General features: G+C 41.8%; 1 protein-coding gene across 1 annotated transcript in view; it reads right to left on the bottom strand.

Moving 5' to 3' along the window:
• Positions 1–8,737, bottom strand: part of LOC141147756 (carboxypeptidase O-like) — a 117,565-nt gene extending 108,828 nt beyond the window's left edge. Inside the window, exon 1 of the mRNA XM_073634938.1 lies at positions 8,618–8,737. Within this exon, the coding sequence (XP_073491039.1) occupies positions 8,618–8,697 (80 nt within the window). The 5' untranslated portion in view covers positions 8,698–8,737. The remainder of the gene's footprint in view (positions 1–8,617) is intronic.
• Positions 8,738–19,163: the final 10,426 nt, after the last annotated feature.

Genomic DNA, 19,163 nt, shown 5'->3' with positions numbered 1-19,163 from the left:
AGCTGACCGTTTTCTAGCCATGTTGCGTATACGTACTCCTCGTAGAGTTCGTGCTGTGCAGGGGCTTGGTGTTGTGGTCCTTACCTTGACACAAGCCCAGTCCATGAACAGGGTGGGGAGGAGTTCATGGACCAAGAATTGGTTGCTTCAGTGTGACCAGTTCTGTCACATGCCTTTGCTCCGTGAGATCTGTGAGAATAATCCTGATGATTTCAGGAACTTTCTCCGGATGACGGACCCCGTATTTCACCATTTGTTGGCTTTGCTGATCCCCTATATCAGCAGGCAGGATACCTGCATGAGGCAAGCCATCACTCTGGAGCAGAGGCTAGTCGCCACCCTGTGGTACTTGGTGATGGGGAGAAGCCTGCAGGACCTTAAGTTCTCAACAGGCATCTCCCCCCAGGCTCTGGGGATCATTATCCCGGAGACCTGTTCTGCCATCATCCAGGTCCTGTAGAAGGAGTATATGAAGGTAAGAATTTTATCCTTTAACATCACATTTTATTGTATTTAATGTCTACTAATGTAATATATTTCTTTCCTCATTCCCTAATTGCCATCATTGTAATATGCTGTGAATGTCCCCTTTGTCCTCATGCATGCTGGATTTTTATGTAATTTTTATTTTTGTCCTTCATACATATTTGCCTTCACTTACCTCCCCAGCATGCTCTCCTGGGCCTATATTCACCTCATGTAGTCACTTAACAATGTATTTTGTCAGCTCCATAGTAGTGCTTTACCCTAAATACCCCCTAAAATGTTAAAAATTGTGATATGTGCTTTAAATTCTGGCAGAGTGCCAGAGGTTTTTTTTGGGGGGGTCACAAAATCATTTGGAGCCCTCCCTCCCCCCAACTGCTGACTCAGCTAATACCAATCCTCTATCTGCTGACTTTACCAAACCCATACACATTATACCTACCTCTTTTGTAGTCAGATTTATGGATGAATTCCCCAAAGCATATAGCGCAAGGGCCTGCCTGAATACTTTTAAATGGTACTGTTTGAAGTTTTTGGATCCAATTATTATCTTGATAGGTAATAGCAGAATTTTAAAATGTGCTAAAATGTGTACAGTGTGTATTTATATCTTTGTATTATGACACTTCTTACCTGTCCAGTGGGCTGCCAATAGTGTAAGTAAGGAGGGGCTGGCCAAAGTAATACACATTATTTAGGCATTTATCTCTCTATGAAGTGGAGAGGGTTACCTGTCCAAAACATCTCTCCCCCCCTCCTAAAATTCACAAAATGGCACATGGGGGGGGGGAATCTGATAGGTGGACCTTATACCTTTGTCTTTAAATACTCCTTAAAATAAATGTAATACTGATGTTGGCCAGGATTGTTTGTGTCTAATATGCTTTCCATGTTTATGTGAAAAATTATTAATTTTATTTTCTTGTTTGACTTCACAGTTTCCTTCCAACCCACAGGAATGGCAGACCGTGGCCTCCCACTTTGCCCAGCGGTGGGACTTTCCTAACTGCGGAGGGGCAATTGATGGAAAACATGTCCACATCATCCCACCACCCAACTCGGGGTCATACTATTACAACTACAAGGGGTTCAATAGTATTGTGATGTTGGCAGTGGTGTCTGCTACTTACGAGTTCTGGTATGTGGACGTGGGGAAGAATGGCCGGATGTCAGATGGTGGAGTCATCACCCACACGGAGTTCTACAGGCATCTCCAGAATGGCAGCTTGGACTTGCCACCTCCAGAAGACAATGTGGAAGGACTCCCATTCGTCTTCGTTGCAGATGAAGCGTTTGTGCTGGGGGACCATCTTATGCGGCCATTCCCTATGAGAACCCTCACCCCAGACCAGAGGGTTTTTAATTACCAGCTGGCCAGAGCCAGAAGAGTGGCGGAGAAGACATTTGGAATCATGGCCAGCCGGTTCCACCTATTTCTTACACCCATACATATGGCGAAGTATAAACTCAATCATATCATCCTGGCGTCCTGTGTTCTCCACAACTTTTTACAGAGAAATTCTGTGAACTATGCTGGCTCAGTTGGGCCTAAATCCGGAATTCAAGTAAATGAACCAACCCTGACGGCGCTTGAAGCTGGCCATCCTGGCTTGCCCCCCCTGAGTGCCCACGAGGTCCGTCTAAGATACATGGAATACTCTGCGGGTAGGGGGTCATCAATATGCCAGACAATGTCTGAGACTTTTTTTAAATAAAAAACAAATTTGAACAACTAAAATATTTGATGACATTTACTGCTTGTCTTTCTTTTAGCTGACCCTGACAAAAATTTGGGGAGTCCTGAAAATGGCGTGATTGTGTAACATTAGAAAGCATTGCTGAGTGTTATTTACTAAAGGCAAAGACACTTTGCACTACAAGTGCACTTGAGACTGCACTGAAACTGTGCTTGTAGTACAAAGTGGATTTGCCCTTAGGAAATAACCCCCATTGTCACAGAAACCAACAATTTTACCAACCAAAAATTTGGGGAGCATTGAAAGAAGAATCCACACATTCTTGATGAACAATCTTTTTAATACAAGCACACTTACATGTGCATTTATCAAAGGTTTTTAAAACAAACCAACATGTTTGTTGTATAACAATTTTTGGGGTCACATTAATAAAAGTAGAAATGTCCATTTAAGGTAAAACAGGCATGTTTAAAACCAGCAAGAAATACACAAACTTACAAAGCTCAGCTTTGTTATAAATTGAAGGCAATATCAGACATGAGTATTTCTAAACTGTGTTTGATATTGCGTTCAGATGGGGTGAAGTCACCCCTGGAAAAGCCAAATTTTGAAGGTGCACACAAATTCACGAATATCAACATGTGCCAGCTGCCATCACGGGGGATCAAGGGACGGGTTTTGTGGGTGCAACCCCTTCCTCTCAGCTACTTTATTATTGAGGAAGGGGTTGCACCCACAAAACGGATACATTGATCTCCCGTGATGGCTGATAGCACATGTTGACATACTGTGTGCATCTTCAAAATTTGGCTTTTCGACAACAATTTTTTGTGGAAAAAATGCAAACTACATAAGGAATTTCGAGGGGTTTTAAACTCTCCCTAAAACATCAGTGATGTTCTTCATTTTGTTTTTAACATCGTTGATGTTTTTCTGGATGTTTTCCAAGTCCCTATTACACCCCATGATCTCCCCGATCAGGATCTGGGCACTCTCACTGGTGAAATGTCCTTCATCCACAACATCACGATCACCTAAAAATATATAAAAAAAACCACACCATGTATTATAAATATGCCGCCATCCATCTCTTACCTGAGCCTGTGGTCGCAGACACTCACCTGTTGTGGTGACAATTTCCACCACGTCTCCCTCCTCCTCCTCCTGTTGCCTTTGGGGGATTTCAACTTCCTCATGAGGTGGGGGGTCTGTGGTCTCCTCGGATGAGTGGTGTCCTCCGAGTCTTTTCTCCCCTATGTAAAAAAAAAAATAGGTGTACTTAGCACACAGATATTTTATGACAGAAATAAGAATATGAAACATTGCTTGGAAGTGGGGTACAATTGTCTCTTTTGGCAGAGTTGCAAGATGAAGAAATATTTGTTTCCTTTGTCAAGCTTGAATACTTACCTGTTTTGTACAAGCTTCACACATGGAGTCACCCCTATAGTATTCACTGGAGGACCTGTGTGGGCCCCCTAATAAAAAGGGTGTTCTGGTGTCCCCCACTAGTGCTCCAGTGTCCAAATGTGTAAACAGCTGCTGAGTGTCCTCTCCTTACACAGAATCTAGTGTGCATTTCATTCTAGTTAACAACCCATCTAGACACCAATATTATTTGAAGAGAAGTAGGCCAGCAAAAATGTATTCAAATGCATATGTCCAAACATGGTGTTTTCTATGCCGAACGAACAATGTTGCATACGAACAAATAATGTGCACATGAACATGAAAGTTGCCATTTTAAACTGTACAACAGTTAAGAAAAGCACATGGAGCAGCACAAACGTTAGAAAAATAAAGAATAGGAACACAGGACAACTACTTACTTTTTTGCAGCACTCTCCTGATCCTTCTGTACTGCTCTTGCTCTCTTAATTTGAGGTCCGACCACCGCTTCCTCAGTTGATCTTTCGATCGTCGTACCCCAAAATTCTTCTGCAGACTTTTGATTACTTTCGCCATGATCTTGGCCTTTCTGACATTGGGGTTGGGGTAAGGTCCATACTTCCCATCATAGTCGGTCCTCTTCAGTATGTCAACCATCTCCAATATCTCCCCATATTTGAGGCCTTAAATCGCCTCCTCCGGGATCGGGACGTTTCTGGCTCCGGGCTTTCCTCCTCCTCCTCGTTGCTGTAATTAGCACGCACCTGCTGTATTTCCGCCATGTGCTCTTCCCCCACTGCGCCAAACGAGAAGGGGCGGGGAATAGACTAGAAAGGACGCGAGGGGTGGGTGGAGTTTCACACATGCGCAGTGTATATAAAGCGTAGTATGTATGATCTGTGAGCAGAAGAAGGAGTTTTGGAAGCGCCGATCGTGATAACGAAGGTAACATTTAAACTTGGGCCTATACTGATTCTAGATTGAGGCCTATATTGGAACAAGATTAGGAGACTTTAGCCTGACATTAGGGTTTGTCTTGTGTATTGCAGATAAAATAGATGGCTTCAACGACCACAATTTCCTCCCTCTGATCATAGACAAATACAGGGAGCTGCCCTGTCTGTGGCAGATCAAACACCACAACAATACAACAATAAACAAAAGAGGCAGGCAGCGCTGGAGAAACTGCTGGAGTTGGTGAAGCCGGTGGTCCCCATGGCAACCATCCCCTATTTAAAAGCCAAAATTGGTGGCCTGATGAGCACATATCTTAGGGAGAGCAAGAAGGTCCGGGATTCCCAGAGATCCGGAGCTGCAGCAGATTACGTTTATGTCCCCAGGCTGTGGTACTATGAGAGACTGCGATTTCTGTCAGACCAGACTGAAGTCAGGGAATCCCTCTCAACCCTTCCTTCCACTCTTCCTTCCACCCTATCTTCCACCGCAGCTGAGGCTTCCGATGTCCAACCTGGGACTTCCAGCAAGGAAGAAGTGGAGGAGCCCAGCTGGAGCCAGGTATAGCATTCTTCTACAGATTTCTGGTCAATAAATACATGATGTTTACTAGATGTTTTTATTGATCATTAAATGCTGATTTAATAAAGTGTTTTACATATCAATAGACAGTAGTGGGCACAAATAATTGGGACAAGAATGAAAAATGCTGTGCTCAGAATGATAGTCTGTTATATTTCTTAACATTCAATTTGCAACAGTCATGAGATGAAAATTGTGTGTGATTGATGAAGAAAACACTAAAACTATGTCCCTTTTTCATACACAGGAAGACCTCAGCCAGGAGGAGGCTGTGGAATGTGGCACACAGGAGGAGGCTTTGGAATGTGGCAGCCAGGAGGAGGCGGGGGTTAGTGGCAGCCAGGAAGAGGAGGGGCTAAGTGGCAGCCAGGAGAAGGCCAGGCCCAGTAAGAGCCTGACAGAATCACAGGTCCCTCCCCTCCGCCTTCCAAACAAAAGACCCAGGAAGGGGAGTAACGTGCAGGATTCAGCATTCAGGCTGATTCAGGAGGCTTCTGAGTCCCTCAGAGCCTTCCCCACTCGCGAAGAGGCCTTTGCCTGCATGGCTGCCACCAAACTGAAGGACATGCAGGAGGGTCAATGCCTCATGTGTGAGGATCTTCTTTATAAAATCTTAACTAAGGGGGTGAGGGGCGAAATCACACCCAATCCCCACGTGTGTGAGTTGGACCATCCTCCTGCCACAACTCCACCACCACAGACACAGCGTGGAAGGAAGCGTGGAAGGAAGACCAGAGAGTGATGACCTGGGTTCATTCTGGTCTGACAAAAGATGCAGGCTCTTGTATGACCACAGCCTGGGGACAATACATGTCATCTGCTGCTTTCATGATTCTCTTGGACTTCTGGACCAGATTGAACTCCCTTAGATATGGACTCCTCAGGCCACCAATTTTGCAGTCAAATAATTGATGTGTGCCCTGGGGACCAAAGGCTTCGCCAATTTCTGCTGTTTCTCCAGCGTTGCCTCCCTCTTTCCTTGGTTATGAGCCCTTAATACATTTTTGGTTTGATTTATTATACTTGCCTATGTGTGTTTTCCTTCAAAAAGGACAGTTTGTTTGTGAGGAGGCAGGTACATTTCAAAAATACAATGTAAAATTAACAAGAGACACCAACACCAAGCAAACTCCTTGAGATTAAATAATACAAGATAATAATCGTGTTGTGATAACTTTATACACACAAAACACACCCAAAAATATTCTGATCCGATGGAGCCCACACACGGCCGGAATTTCCGACAACAAGCTCCGATCGCACATTTTCCATCGGAAAATCCGACCGTGTGTACAGGGCATAACATTGTCGACTTGATTGTTTTACACATGACATATGTATAATGAACAAACTTAAGTGATGGATGGTAGACTTGAAACATGTTCAATTACTATGTTTTAAATACGTTTGGCAATATATTGTTGTATTACTATCACTGTTTTTTCAATAAAACTTTATTGTGGAAAAAAAATTAATATTGTTGACCTAGAAAAGCTGGGAATGCTGTATTATATAATGCTGTAACCATACACCCCTGAAATGGAGTGACTCATGTATCGCTAAAGGTTTGTTTAAATGTCCGTCTTGTGCATAATTCCCAAGAATTAAGGGAGGTAATTTATTTTTTTTACTTGATGGATCCAGTTTCAAACCACAATTTACTTCCTGAGACATTAATTCTGTATATCAGACTCTTTACTGTATTGTATGTTTTATTTGTGTGTAGTAGTTTATACTGTGTACATTTATATGTTATATATATTTATTTTTAATGGGACTGACTACATTGTATAGTATATAGCATAGCGAGAGTGGTGGAGAATACTTAAAGTGGAACTAAACTGTATCTGAGTACCAAAAACAGTATTCCATTAATGTTTAATATTCAAAGCAAACTCCCCCATCCATCTGTGTCTCTTTGCCTTATTTTTAGCTGTCATTTTGAGTAAGGGCAGGTGATTCGTGTAGTATTTACTTTCTGGAATCCATCTGCCCTTTGCTCAGGCATGCAGGCAGGAGGGTGTGCTTAGCTGAGAAAGCCCCTCCTTCAGATGAAGAAAAAAAAGTCTTCATGGGCTGTATGCCATCATTTTGGCCTAGTCCAGAAACCAGAAAGCAACCGAAGAAATATAAAAAAAAAAAAAAAGCTTAGTAAGTAAGTGTAGTAAAGTAAGTAAATATGATATACCTTCCTATCTATTTACTAATTCCAGCAGCATAAGGATTTCAATTAGTTAATGTTGATTGTGAGAGTTTAGTTCCACTTTAGGGAGTGCACAGCCCCTCTTAAAGTTTATGGGGTGACTGTGTGGTTTTCCCCCCAGGTGGGCAGTGAAGAAGATGCCCGTTTTCATCTTCCTATTTGCCGCTGGTAAGAACTTTTAATTCCTGATATTACACAATAATCAATGATTTGTGTTTCCTCCAACAGGGAAAAAATGTATACTGGGGACATGCTGTACATATTCACTGGAATACCCAATTACTATTGGACATTAATGTTTTGTTATTTTGTTTGGATCTCATCAGTTTAGGTAAAGGTAAATATATACACACATATATCCAACAATTACAATAATAATACAATATTAAATCTCAATATCTCTATTCTATCTTTCCAGCAAACAACCACAACCCCCGTGTATTTTGTTTGCTTACTTGAGAATAAACTCTTATTTAGCACACAATTAACAAGCAACAATGACAGAACTACCCATTTCTAGTTATTAACCATTATTTATAACACATTATTATTTAGGTATTTTGCACAACATAAAAAAATCCCAGCGTACTCAGTCTTTTGGTTTTGAAGTGAGTATATTCATGGTTATATGTTTCTAAATATGGCCATCAACCGAATGATCACAACCACCATGATGGCTGTACGGTGTTCTGAATTGTGCAGTAGTATAATGCATAGTTAATTGGGGCATGAGAAGGGAAAGGGATTCTGTATGTGACAAGTTTTTCTTTTTTTTGCACTCTAAACAGCAGTATTGATATTGTGTGAAGGTATTTTCTGACAAATTATCTTTCTTGGGATCCGTGAACTGTCACATTGCCTAGGATCTTGCTTGGTTTTAAACAGGAGCTAAAGTCATACAGATCCAATTGTGCGTAAAAATAATTGGTTTTATAATCCCTAAGCCAAAATTTAATTTTCCTACCAATCTTGCTTCTGCATTGCTACATAAATAATCCACCAAAACTCTTCATATCACTGCAAACCATCTGGTGCCTTATTGCTGTCACTATATAAAATAAGACATTGCCAACACCCTTGCACCACTTTCTGCACTGATTCAAAATGTTGAGCAAAGTACTTTTTCCTTGCATTATGAATTACATACTGAAACTGATAAAGGTTCTTTTCTTACCACAATGCTTGTTTAGAAAAGGGGCAGAGACATGCAGAGTATTCATACATTCAAACATACATTCAACACATTTTTAAAGTCACTAGTAGTGCCAAATTTCATTATAACAATTGCCAAATTGTTTCAACTTACCCATTATACTGGACTTTTACAGCAAACACTTTGAGTGCTATCGTGCAAAGAAAGATGGTGAAATAAGAAATAATCTTCATCCTTTTTACACTGGTTTTCTGTGGTTCTTTTAAACTCTTGTATCTAAATGTATTCTGTTAAGGGAATCTAGCATGTCAAAGTTATTCAGATAACATTATCTATGCCCAGCCCATGAACTGCATTCATAAATAGTTCAGTAATGGATTCCAGTGTGAAATTTTGTATTTAACACAGACAACTTACAAGAATAGCTACAAATCAAGTGACATTTTTATTGACAACCAACAAGTAACTTTTTGAGCCAGCAGTTATAACAAAGAATACTTGGCATTACAGATCATGGATGAGAGGGATAGTCCTTAGATTTTCTATATTGCTCTGCTGCGTACCCATTTAAAAAGGTATTAAAAGCTCAGTACTGTGTACCTTTTGTATTAGGGGTACAGTAAATGCAAATTAGGTCTAGCAAGGAAAGCTGATTATGCCTCCTTGTCTGCTTTCAAAGAATTATATAGAGCAATTTATGTTGGAATTTTCCAATAGAGAAATTATTTCAATATTTTGATCTCATTTCTGGTAATAGAGAGTTGTTGGCTATGCATGCACATTCTTATGGCTCATAATGGGGTTGATTTACTAAAGGCAAATACACTGTGCACTGCAAGTGCACTTACTCCAGAGCTTAGTAAATGAGGTAAAGCTTTCCTTTGCAAAGAATACTTAATCACATGCAAGGAGTATAAAAAACAGCATTTTTGCTTGTACATGATTGAAGGATGAAATCAGCAGTGCTTCCCCTCATTTAAGAGCTTCCCCCTTAGATCTAGAGCAAATGCACTTTTAGTGCACTTGCAGTACATTGTATATTTGCCTTTAGTAAATCAATCTCAATGTCTTTTAGCCAATCTTCTGCCCCAAACGGGAATGTTCTACAAATATTGTTGTTTGGACAAGTGTGTATCAACAGTCCTGACACTTTTTTTTTTTTTTTGGAAACAATAGTGATCAAAAAAGGTATTTCATTTAGGGCTGTTGGGTGCTACCCTATAGACACAAGACCTGCTATGTAATGTTTTTAGGCCAGTATCGACGGCTTTGGGCTTGTGTCAATGGGCAAATATAGCTTGCTTCCTGGTGCATTCTGCTTGCATTTGACATCTGTTTGAGAAACTCCTGAGATTATTCACAGTTTATTGACCTGCAGTTGTCCTGCTTCCAACCTCCCTTTAAGTTGCATTGACCTGCTTCACGCTGCTTTTGAATTTCTATTGAGAAAGAGGCAGTTCTTGCATAAACAAAGGGTGCTAATTTTACAATGTGCTTTACGTTTGTTCAGTTTTCATAACTACCTGAATAGGAAAAACTCTTTGGACAAACTGTAATCTCTGTGATACCCCTGACTTATTGAGCATACAGATCACTGGTATGTTCTATGGAATCAATATTTACTGCAACTTGTGTGGCATGAGTTGGCTTACATTTTTCAGATAAGATCTGTAAGTATAATGATAGAGTAAATATAAAAGCTCCACCACTGAAACTTGTGGACTTCGCTTTAGTGCTTTGCAGCTGGGTGGGCACAAGAAAGGTTGGCATGTATACCGAGCTGAACCAGATCAGTCTCTGTTGCAGTAATCAGAGCATAAAATAGTTAAACAGTTTTTCATAAGATCCTGAAAACTATATACAAAAACATTATGAAGCAAAAAACCTTATAGAGCATGCACAGAAAAGACACATACAATTATTCAAAAAGTAGCAGACCCTGGAGTTGGCAAACATTCATTCTTTGGAACTATCAGCGTTATTTTTACTCCAGGCTTAAAATCTTCAACCACTTAATTTTATTTTCCACCACTTTTGAGTTTGTACCAAAGCTTCCACTAGAACAGTGGTTCTCCACTCCTCAGGACCCACTAACAGGCCAGATTTTAATAATTACTTCTGTGGAGGTGCAGACTATAATTCTGCAATCACTGAGCAGTAGGGATGAGCCGAACACCCCCCTGTTCGGTTCGCACCAGAACATGCGAACAGGAAAAAAGTTCGTTCGAACACGTGAACACCGTTAAAGTCTATGGGACACGAACATGAATAATCAAAAGTGCTAATTTTAAAGGCTAATATGCAAGTTATTGTCATAAAAAGTGTTTGGGGACCTGGGTCCTGCCCCAGGGGACATGGATCAATGCAAAAAAAAGTTTTAAAAACGGCCGTTTTTTCAGGAGCAGTGATTTTAATAATGCTTAAAGTCAAACAATAAAAGTGTAATATCCCTTTAAATTTCGTACCTGGGGGGTGTCTATAGTATGCCCGTAAAGGGGTGCATGTTTCCTGTGTTTAGAACAGTCTGACAGCAAAATGACATTTTGAAGGAAAAAACTCATTTAAAACTACCCGCGGCTATTGCATTGCTGACAATACACAGAAGTTCATTGATAAAAACGGCATGGGAATTCCCCAAAGGGGAACCCCGAACCAAAATTAAAAAAAAAAAAATGACGTGGGAGTCCCCCTAAATTCCATACCAGGCCCTTCAGGTCTGGTATGGATATTAAGGGGAACCCCGGCCAAAATTAAAAAAAAAAAATGACGTGGGGTTCCCCCTAAATTCCATACCAGACCCTTATCCGAGCACGCAACCTGGCAGGCTGCAGGAAAAGAGGGGGGGACGAGAGTGCGCCCCCCCCCTCCTGAACCGTACCAGGCCACATGCCCTCAACATTGGGAGGGTGTTTTGGGGTAGCCCCCCAAAACACCTTGTCCCCATGTTGATGAGGACAAGGGCCTCATCCCCACACCCCTGGCCGGTGGTTGTGGGGGTCTGCGGGCGGGGGGCTTATCGGAATCTGGAAGCCCCCTTTAACAAGGGGACCCCCAGATTCCGACCCCCCCCCCCCGTGTGAAATGGTAAGGGGGTACAAAAGTACCCCTACCATTTCACTAAAAAACTGTCAAAAATGTTAAAAATGACAAGAGACAGTTTTTGACAATTCCTTTATTTAAATACTTCTTCTTTCTTCTATCTTCCTTCATCTTCTGGTTCTTCTGGTTCTTCTGGCTCTTCTGGTTCTTCCTCCAGCGTTCTCGTCCAGCATCTCCTCCGCGGCGTCTTCTACCTTCTTCTCCTCGGGCCGCTCCGCACCCATGGCATGGGGGGGAGGCTCCCGCTCTTCTCTTCATCTTCTTCTCTTCTTCTTTTCTTCTCTTCTTCTCTTCTTCATTTTCTTCTCCGGGCCGCTCTGCACCCATGCTGGAATGAAGGGAGGCTCCCGCTGTGTGACGGCGCTCCTCGTCTGACAGTTCTTAAATAACGGGGGGCGGGGCCACCCGGTGACCCCGCCCCCCTCTGACGCTCGGGACATGATGGGACTTCCCTGTGGCATTCCCCGTGACGTCACAGGGAAGTCCCGTCAAGTCACCGTGCGTCAGAGGGGGGCCCCGCCCCCCATTATTTAAGAACTGTCAGACGAGGAGCGCCGTCACACAGCGGGAGCCTCCCTCCAGAGAAGAAGAGAAGAAGATGAAGAAGAAGAGAAGAGCGGGAGCCTCCCCCCATGCCATGGGTGCGGAGCGGCCCGAGGAGAAGAAGATAGAAGAGGCCACGGAGGAGATGCTGGACGAGAACGTCGGAGGAAGAACCAGAAGAGCCAGAAGAACCAGAAGAACCAGCAGATGAAGGAAGATAGAAGAAAGAAGAAGTATTTAAATAAAGGAATTGTCAAAAACTGTCTCTTGTCATTTTTAACATTTTTGACAGTTTTTTAGTGAAATGGTAGGGGTACTTTTGTACCCCCTTACCATTTCACACAGGGGGGGGCCGGGATCTGGGGGTCCCCTTGTTAAAGGGGGCTTCCAGATTCCGATAAGCCCCCCGCCCGCAGACCCCCACAACCACCGGCCAGGGTTGTGGGGATGAGGCCCTTGTCCTCATCAACATGGGGACAAGGTGTTTTGGGGGGCTACCCCAAAGCACCCTCCCAATGTTGAGGGCATGTGGCCTGGTACGGTTCAGGAGGGGGGGCCGCACTCTCGTCCCCCCCTCTTTTCCTGCGGCCTGCCAGGTTGCGTGCTCGGATAAGGGTCTGGTATGGATTTTTGGGGGGACCCCACGCCATTTTTTTTTTTTTGGCGCGGGGCTCCCCTTAAAATCCATACCAGACCTGAAGGGTCTGGTATGGAATATAGGGGGAACCCCACGTCATTTTTTTTTTTTAATTTTGGCCGGGGTTCCCCTTAATATCCATACCAGACCTGAAGGGCCTGGTATGGAATTTAGGGGGACTCCCACGTCATTTTTTTTTTATTTTGGTTCGGGGTTCCCCTTTGGGGAATTCCCATGCCGTTTTTATCAATGAACTTCTATGTGTATTGTCGGCAATGCATTAATAGCCGCGGGTAGTTTTAAATGAGTTTTTTCCTTCAAAATGTCATTTTGCTGTCAGACTGTTCTAAACACAGGAAACATGCGCCCCTTTACAGGCATACTATAGACACCCCCCAGGTACGAAATTTAAAGGGATATTACACTTTTATTGTTTGACTTTAAGCATTATTAAAATCACTGCTCCTGAAAAAACGGCCGTTTTTAAAACTTTTTTTTGCATTGATCCATGTCCCCTGGGGCAGGACCTGGGTCCCCAAACACTTTTTATGACAATAACTTGCATATTAGCCTTTAAAATTAGCACTTTTGATTTCTCCCATAGACTTTTAAAGGGTGTTCCGCAGCATTCGAATTTGCCGCGAACACCCCAAATTGTTCGCTGTTCGGCGAACTTGCGAACAGCCAATGTTCGAGTCGAACATGAGTTCGACTCGAACTCGAAGCTCATCCCTACTGAGCAGCAAATGATATTACCTTTGATGTATTATCTTGCAAACCTGGCCTGTTGGTGGGTCCTGAGGACAGGAGTTGAGAACCACTGCACTGGAAAGATAGATGTTCCTGAAATCTCAGCTTGTCCCACCTGGTCTCGATATTATGTGGTTTCATGCACCATTCGGAGCTTTTTATTCATTTCACCCTATAAGAACACAGTTTGAAACAGAAGACACCTCTTGTTTACCTGGTATCAGCTAATATGGCAACTTGATATCTTTCACTTAAGAGAAAAGGAGCAGGAGAAGGGCATACCCATCAAAACATAGCATTCCTCTGCTAAAGTGCTCTAAACTATCATCAGAACACAAAAAGAAAAAGAAAGAAAAAAAGAAAGAAACAATGTACTGTATACTGGAGTTTAGTGTACAGGTAAGAATTGATTAGTAAAGCTTGATTCTGTTTGTGCCCTTCACTGTTGGATTGAAGTTTCTTAAGAAGGGAAAACATTTTTCCTCCCTTCTTCTTAAAGCAAAAATAAACACAATCAATGAAATTGAAAGATTGAAGGAGCAGGGATGAAAATTGGTGACTGAACAATGGCTTTATCCAGTCAAATGCAGCAGCTTTTCCTATATTCTGATAGCTACAGTGGGAGAATCATCCATCTGTGCTGTATAGTGTGGATGGAGGAATATATTCAACCTGCAAGCTGAATAAAAAAAATCCTTGAGCGTATGGCCAGCTTTCTTCAGCTGGTTGTGTTTTTAGAGTAGTGCTTAAATGTTTTCACAGCACCCTGCAGATGGCTTTACCTTGTGTCAGCATGAACAATTGTCTTCATAAATCCACAAAAGTATGACTGAAGCACCACACTACTGCTAAAAGGTCCAGATATTACTTTATTTCAATACAAGTCAGGGGGATAATAAAAAAAAGAATCCAATGTATTTCTGGTGTTCAAAAACACCTCACTTCATCAAGACTAGAAAAAAACATAAGAATATCTCTATATCAATACAATATCAATAACATATTCCTCCTTAAGGTCATAGTTAAAACCAAATACCCAATAGTCCATAATTTTGAAAGTATAAAAAATAATATTAATAAGTCAGGTAACATTGAATAGATCCAAATAACCGATCTGCACATTTGTGTCTTGCTCTTAAAATCTTCAATGTATTAGTTACTCCACAGTGTACAAATCTAAGGTAGCAAGTTGACACGTTTCAGTTTTAATTATAACAAATAACTATCCATTGGTGTGGTTAGGCTCCACCTAACAATTGCCTCATAAATCAACTACCAAAAGAGACAATAACATCAATTAACCATTAAGGAGTTAAATGGCCACCACTAAAAAAGAATTACTTAAGAGAGCACATCACATTTTACCATTAGAATCTTAAAAATAATAGAAATAAAAATAAAACAAACATCATATATGATTATGTAAATGCACGCCATGAAGGAGAGCACAGGGAGTGTATGATAAAAAAAAAAAAAAAAAAAATATATATATATATATATATATATATATATATATATATATAGAAAATGGCAAGAGAGAGAAGGTGGAAACTAGTGCAAATGTAAATTCCGGTCGCATTTCAGGTTTACCCTTGAGGGACCCTTGTTTTCAGCTTAAAAATCCACCAGGCTTAGGTGCATGAGCAAACCTCTTGATACCAAGAAACCTGACAGTGGAAACATCTTCATGATGCTTTAAAATGACGTGAGACGTTTGAAATATATTTTTGCATTTTGATTACTCTAATAACAAAAAATGTTCCCCAATTCTGTTTCTCAGGGACCTTATCATGCACCCAACATATTGTAGGTTGCAGGAAGTACAAATAATAAAATAAAGCACATACAGTCAGGTCCATAAATATTGGGACATCGACACAATTCTAATCTTTTTGGCTCTATACACCACTACAATGGATTTGAAAAGAAACAAACAAGATGTGCTTTAACTGCAGACTTCCAGCTTTAATTTGAGGGTATTTACATCCAAATCAGGTGAACGGTGTAGGAATTACAACAGTTTGTATATGTGCCTCCCACTTTTTAAGGGACCAAAAGTAATGGGACAGATTAACAATCATCTATCAAACTTTCACTTTTTAATACTTGGGTGCAAATCCTTTGCAGTCAATTATAGCCTGAAGTCTGGAATGCATAGACATCACCAGACGCTGGGTTTCATCCCTGGTGATGCTCTGCCAGGCCTCTACTGCAACTGTCTTCAGTTCCTGCTTGTTCTTGGGGCATTTTCCCTTCAGTTTTGTCTTCAGCAAGTGAAATGTATGCTCAATCACATTCAGGTCAGGTGATTGACTTGGCCATTGCATAACATTCCACTTCTTTCCCTTAAAAAACCCTTTGGTTGCTTTTGCAGTATGCTTCGGGTCATTGTCCATCTGCACTGTGAAGCGCCGTCCAATGAGTTCTGAAGCATTTTGCTGAATATGAGCAGATAATATTGCCTGAAACACTTCAGAATTCATCCTGCTGCTTTTGTCAGCAGTCACATCATCAATAAATACAAGAGAATCAGTTCCAGTGGCAGCCATACATGCCCACACCATGACACTACCACCACCATGTTTCACTGATGAGGTGGTATGCTTTGGATCATGAGCAGTTCCTTTCCTTCTTCATACTCTTCTATTCCCATCACTCTGGTACAAGTTGATCTTGGTCTCATCTGTCCATAGGATGTTGTTCCACAGCTGTGAAGGCTTTTTTAGATGTTGTTTGGCAAATTCTAATCTGGCCTTCCTGTTTTTTGGGCTCACCAATGGTTTACATCTTGTGGTGAACCATCTGTATTCACTCTGGTGAAGTCTTCTCTTGATTGTTGACTTTGACACACATACACCTACCTCCTGGAGAGTGTTCTTGAGCTGGCCAACTGTTGTGAAGGGTGTTTTCTTCACCAGGGAAAGAATTCTTCGGTTATCCACCTCAGTTGTTTTCCGTGGTCTTCCGGGTCTTTTGGTGTTTCTGAGCTCACCGGTGCATTCTTTCTTTTTAAGGATGTGCCAAACAGTTGATTTGGCCACACCTAATGTTTTTGCTATCTCTCTAATGGGTTTGTTTTGTTTTTTCAGCCTAATGATGGCTTGCTTCACTGATAGTAGTGACAGCTCTTTGGATCTCATATTGAGAGTTGACAGCAACAGATTCCAAATACAAATAGCACACTTGAAATGAACTCTGGACCTTTTACCTGCCCCTTGTAAATCAGATAATGAGGGAATAACACACACCTGGCCATGGAACAGCTGAGCATCCAATTGTCCCATTACTTTTGGTCCCTTAAAAAGTGGGAGACACATATACAACTGTTGTAATTCCTACACCATTCACCTGATTTGAATGTAAATACCCTCAAATTAAAGCTGAAAGTCTGCAGTTAAAGCACATCTTGTTCGTTTCATTTCAAATACATTGTGGTGGTGTATAGAGCCAAAAAGGTTAGAATTGCGTAGATGTCCCAATATTTATGGACCTGACTGTAGTTAGTTGCACAATTAATATATTGTTGAAAGGTGAATTGCTCTCCAGTGACTGAGGAGACAAAGTCTTCCTGCATAGAACTAGATGGCAATAAATAAAGGTTTTTACATTACAGCGATAGCATCCAGAATATGAGACCCAGGTGGGTTGGCATTTTCCTGAGGAAGAAAAGAGACAAGGTGACAAAAACGAGGCTAGAGTGGGCGCTCGTCGGCTAGGAAAGCGTTGACCCGCCTTTAGAACCACATGTAAACTCTTGTCTGAATATAAAATGAGCAAGTTATTTTTGAAAATATGCACTACTTTATAATATTCTTTTGAAAAGGTTGTGACAAATGTTACAGGAGTGCTGCCCCTCTTTTCATCCACGTTTCTATAACCATGTTTTTTTTTCCTGCCAGTGTTAGTAGTGGCACGTGCAAGAAGATCATCCCTGCTCTTAACACTAGCTTGTTCCAAACCTATCTGAATGACTGAACTTGACTAGTCCCTTTGTGTTAAATGTGTAGTAGTAACATCACATTCTTTTTGTGTATGTACAGGTGGATATCACATCCGTGGTGGAATCACAAACCAGTGTGATAGTGGAGATGTTAGCAGATGTAAGTAAAATGAAGATTGCATTGATTATTGTTAACATAGCTCACAAAGCTGTCAAGAGAAAGAACACCCCATCCCACACCAACAGCAGATTGTCTATATAGTGCCCATAATAGCGTATATTATCAGCAAACTCTTCCTACATTCAACATTGAATAGATAACTCATATACATGAACCTCAGACAAATGTGAGAATATGAATAGCAAAACCATACAAAACAATAAGGATGAGCCGAACACCCCCAGTGTGGTTCACAGCAGAACATGCCTACAGGCAAAAAATTTGTGCGAACACTGTTAAAGTCTATGAGACACGAACATAAAAAATCAAAAGTGCTCATTTTAAAGGCTTATATGTAAGTTATTGCCATAAAAAGTGTTTGGGGACCCGGAGCCTGCCCCAGGGGACATGTATCAATGCAAAAAAACGTTTTGAAAACAGCCATTTTTCAGGAGCAGTGATTTTAGTAATGCTTAAAGTGAAACAATACAAATGAAATATTCCTTTAAATATCATGCCTGGGGGGTCTCCTTAGTCTGCCTGTAAAGTAGCGCATCTTTCCCATGTTCATAACAGTACCACAGCAAAATTACATTTCTAAAGGAAAAAATGTCCTTTAAAACTGCTTGCGGCTGTAAAGTATCGTCAGATCCAGGCAATATAGATAAAAAAATCACTGAAAAAAATGGCGTGGGTTCTCCCCCCAGTCCATTACCAGGTCCTTTGGGTCTGGTATGGATATTAAGGGGATCCCCGTGCCAAAAAAAAAAAGTGGCATGGGGGTCCCCTCAAAATCCATACCAGGCCCTTCAGATCGGGTATGGATATTAAGGGGAACCCTGTGCCAACATTAAAAAAATAGTGTGGGGGTCCCCCCAAAATCCATAGTAGGCCCTTAAGGTCTGGTATGGATTTTAGGGGAAACCCTGTGCCAAAATGTAAAAAAAATGGTGTGGGGGTGCCTCCCAAAATCCATACCAGACCCTTATCCGAGCACGCAACCTGGCAGGCCTCCACCTGAACTGTACCAGGCCACATGCCCTCAACATGGGGAGGGTGCTTTGGGGTTCCCCCAAAACACCTTGTCCCCATGTTGAACCCTTGCCCGGTGGGGGGTCTGCGGGCAGGATGCTTATCGGAATCTGGAAGCTCCCTTTAATAAGGGGGCCCCCAGATCCCACCCCCCCTATGTGAATGGGTATCGGGTACATTGTACCCCTACTCATTTACCCAGCAAAGTGGCAAAAAAGTAAAAATGACAGGAGAAAGTTTTTGACAAGTCCTTTATTTTAAAAAAGTGTCCTGCGATGTAAATCCATCTTCAATCACAGTGCCCCCGAGTGACCCTGCCCCCTTTTGACATCATGTGACGTCACATGACGTCAGATGGGGTGGGGTCTCACGTTTACATCACCAGATGGCCCAGTCTTCAGCTATATAACAGCTGTCATCAGGAAAAGGCTGCAGTCAGTGGGACGCCTCCCACGGAGGCGGAGTTTTTCAGTTTTTTTTTTTCTCTGAACCGTCAGATGCCATGATTGAAGATGGATGGACATCGCAGGACACTTTT

The sequence above is a fragment of the Aquarana catesbeiana genome, linkage group LG06 (genome assembly GCF_042186555.1).
Source record: "Aquarana catesbeiana isolate 2022-GZ linkage group LG06, ASM4218655v1, whole genome shotgun sequence".
NCBI lineage: Eukaryota > Metazoa > Chordata > Amphibia > Anura > Ranidae > Aquarana > Aquarana catesbeiana.
This window is presented reverse-complemented; position numbering and strand designations above follow the sequence as displayed.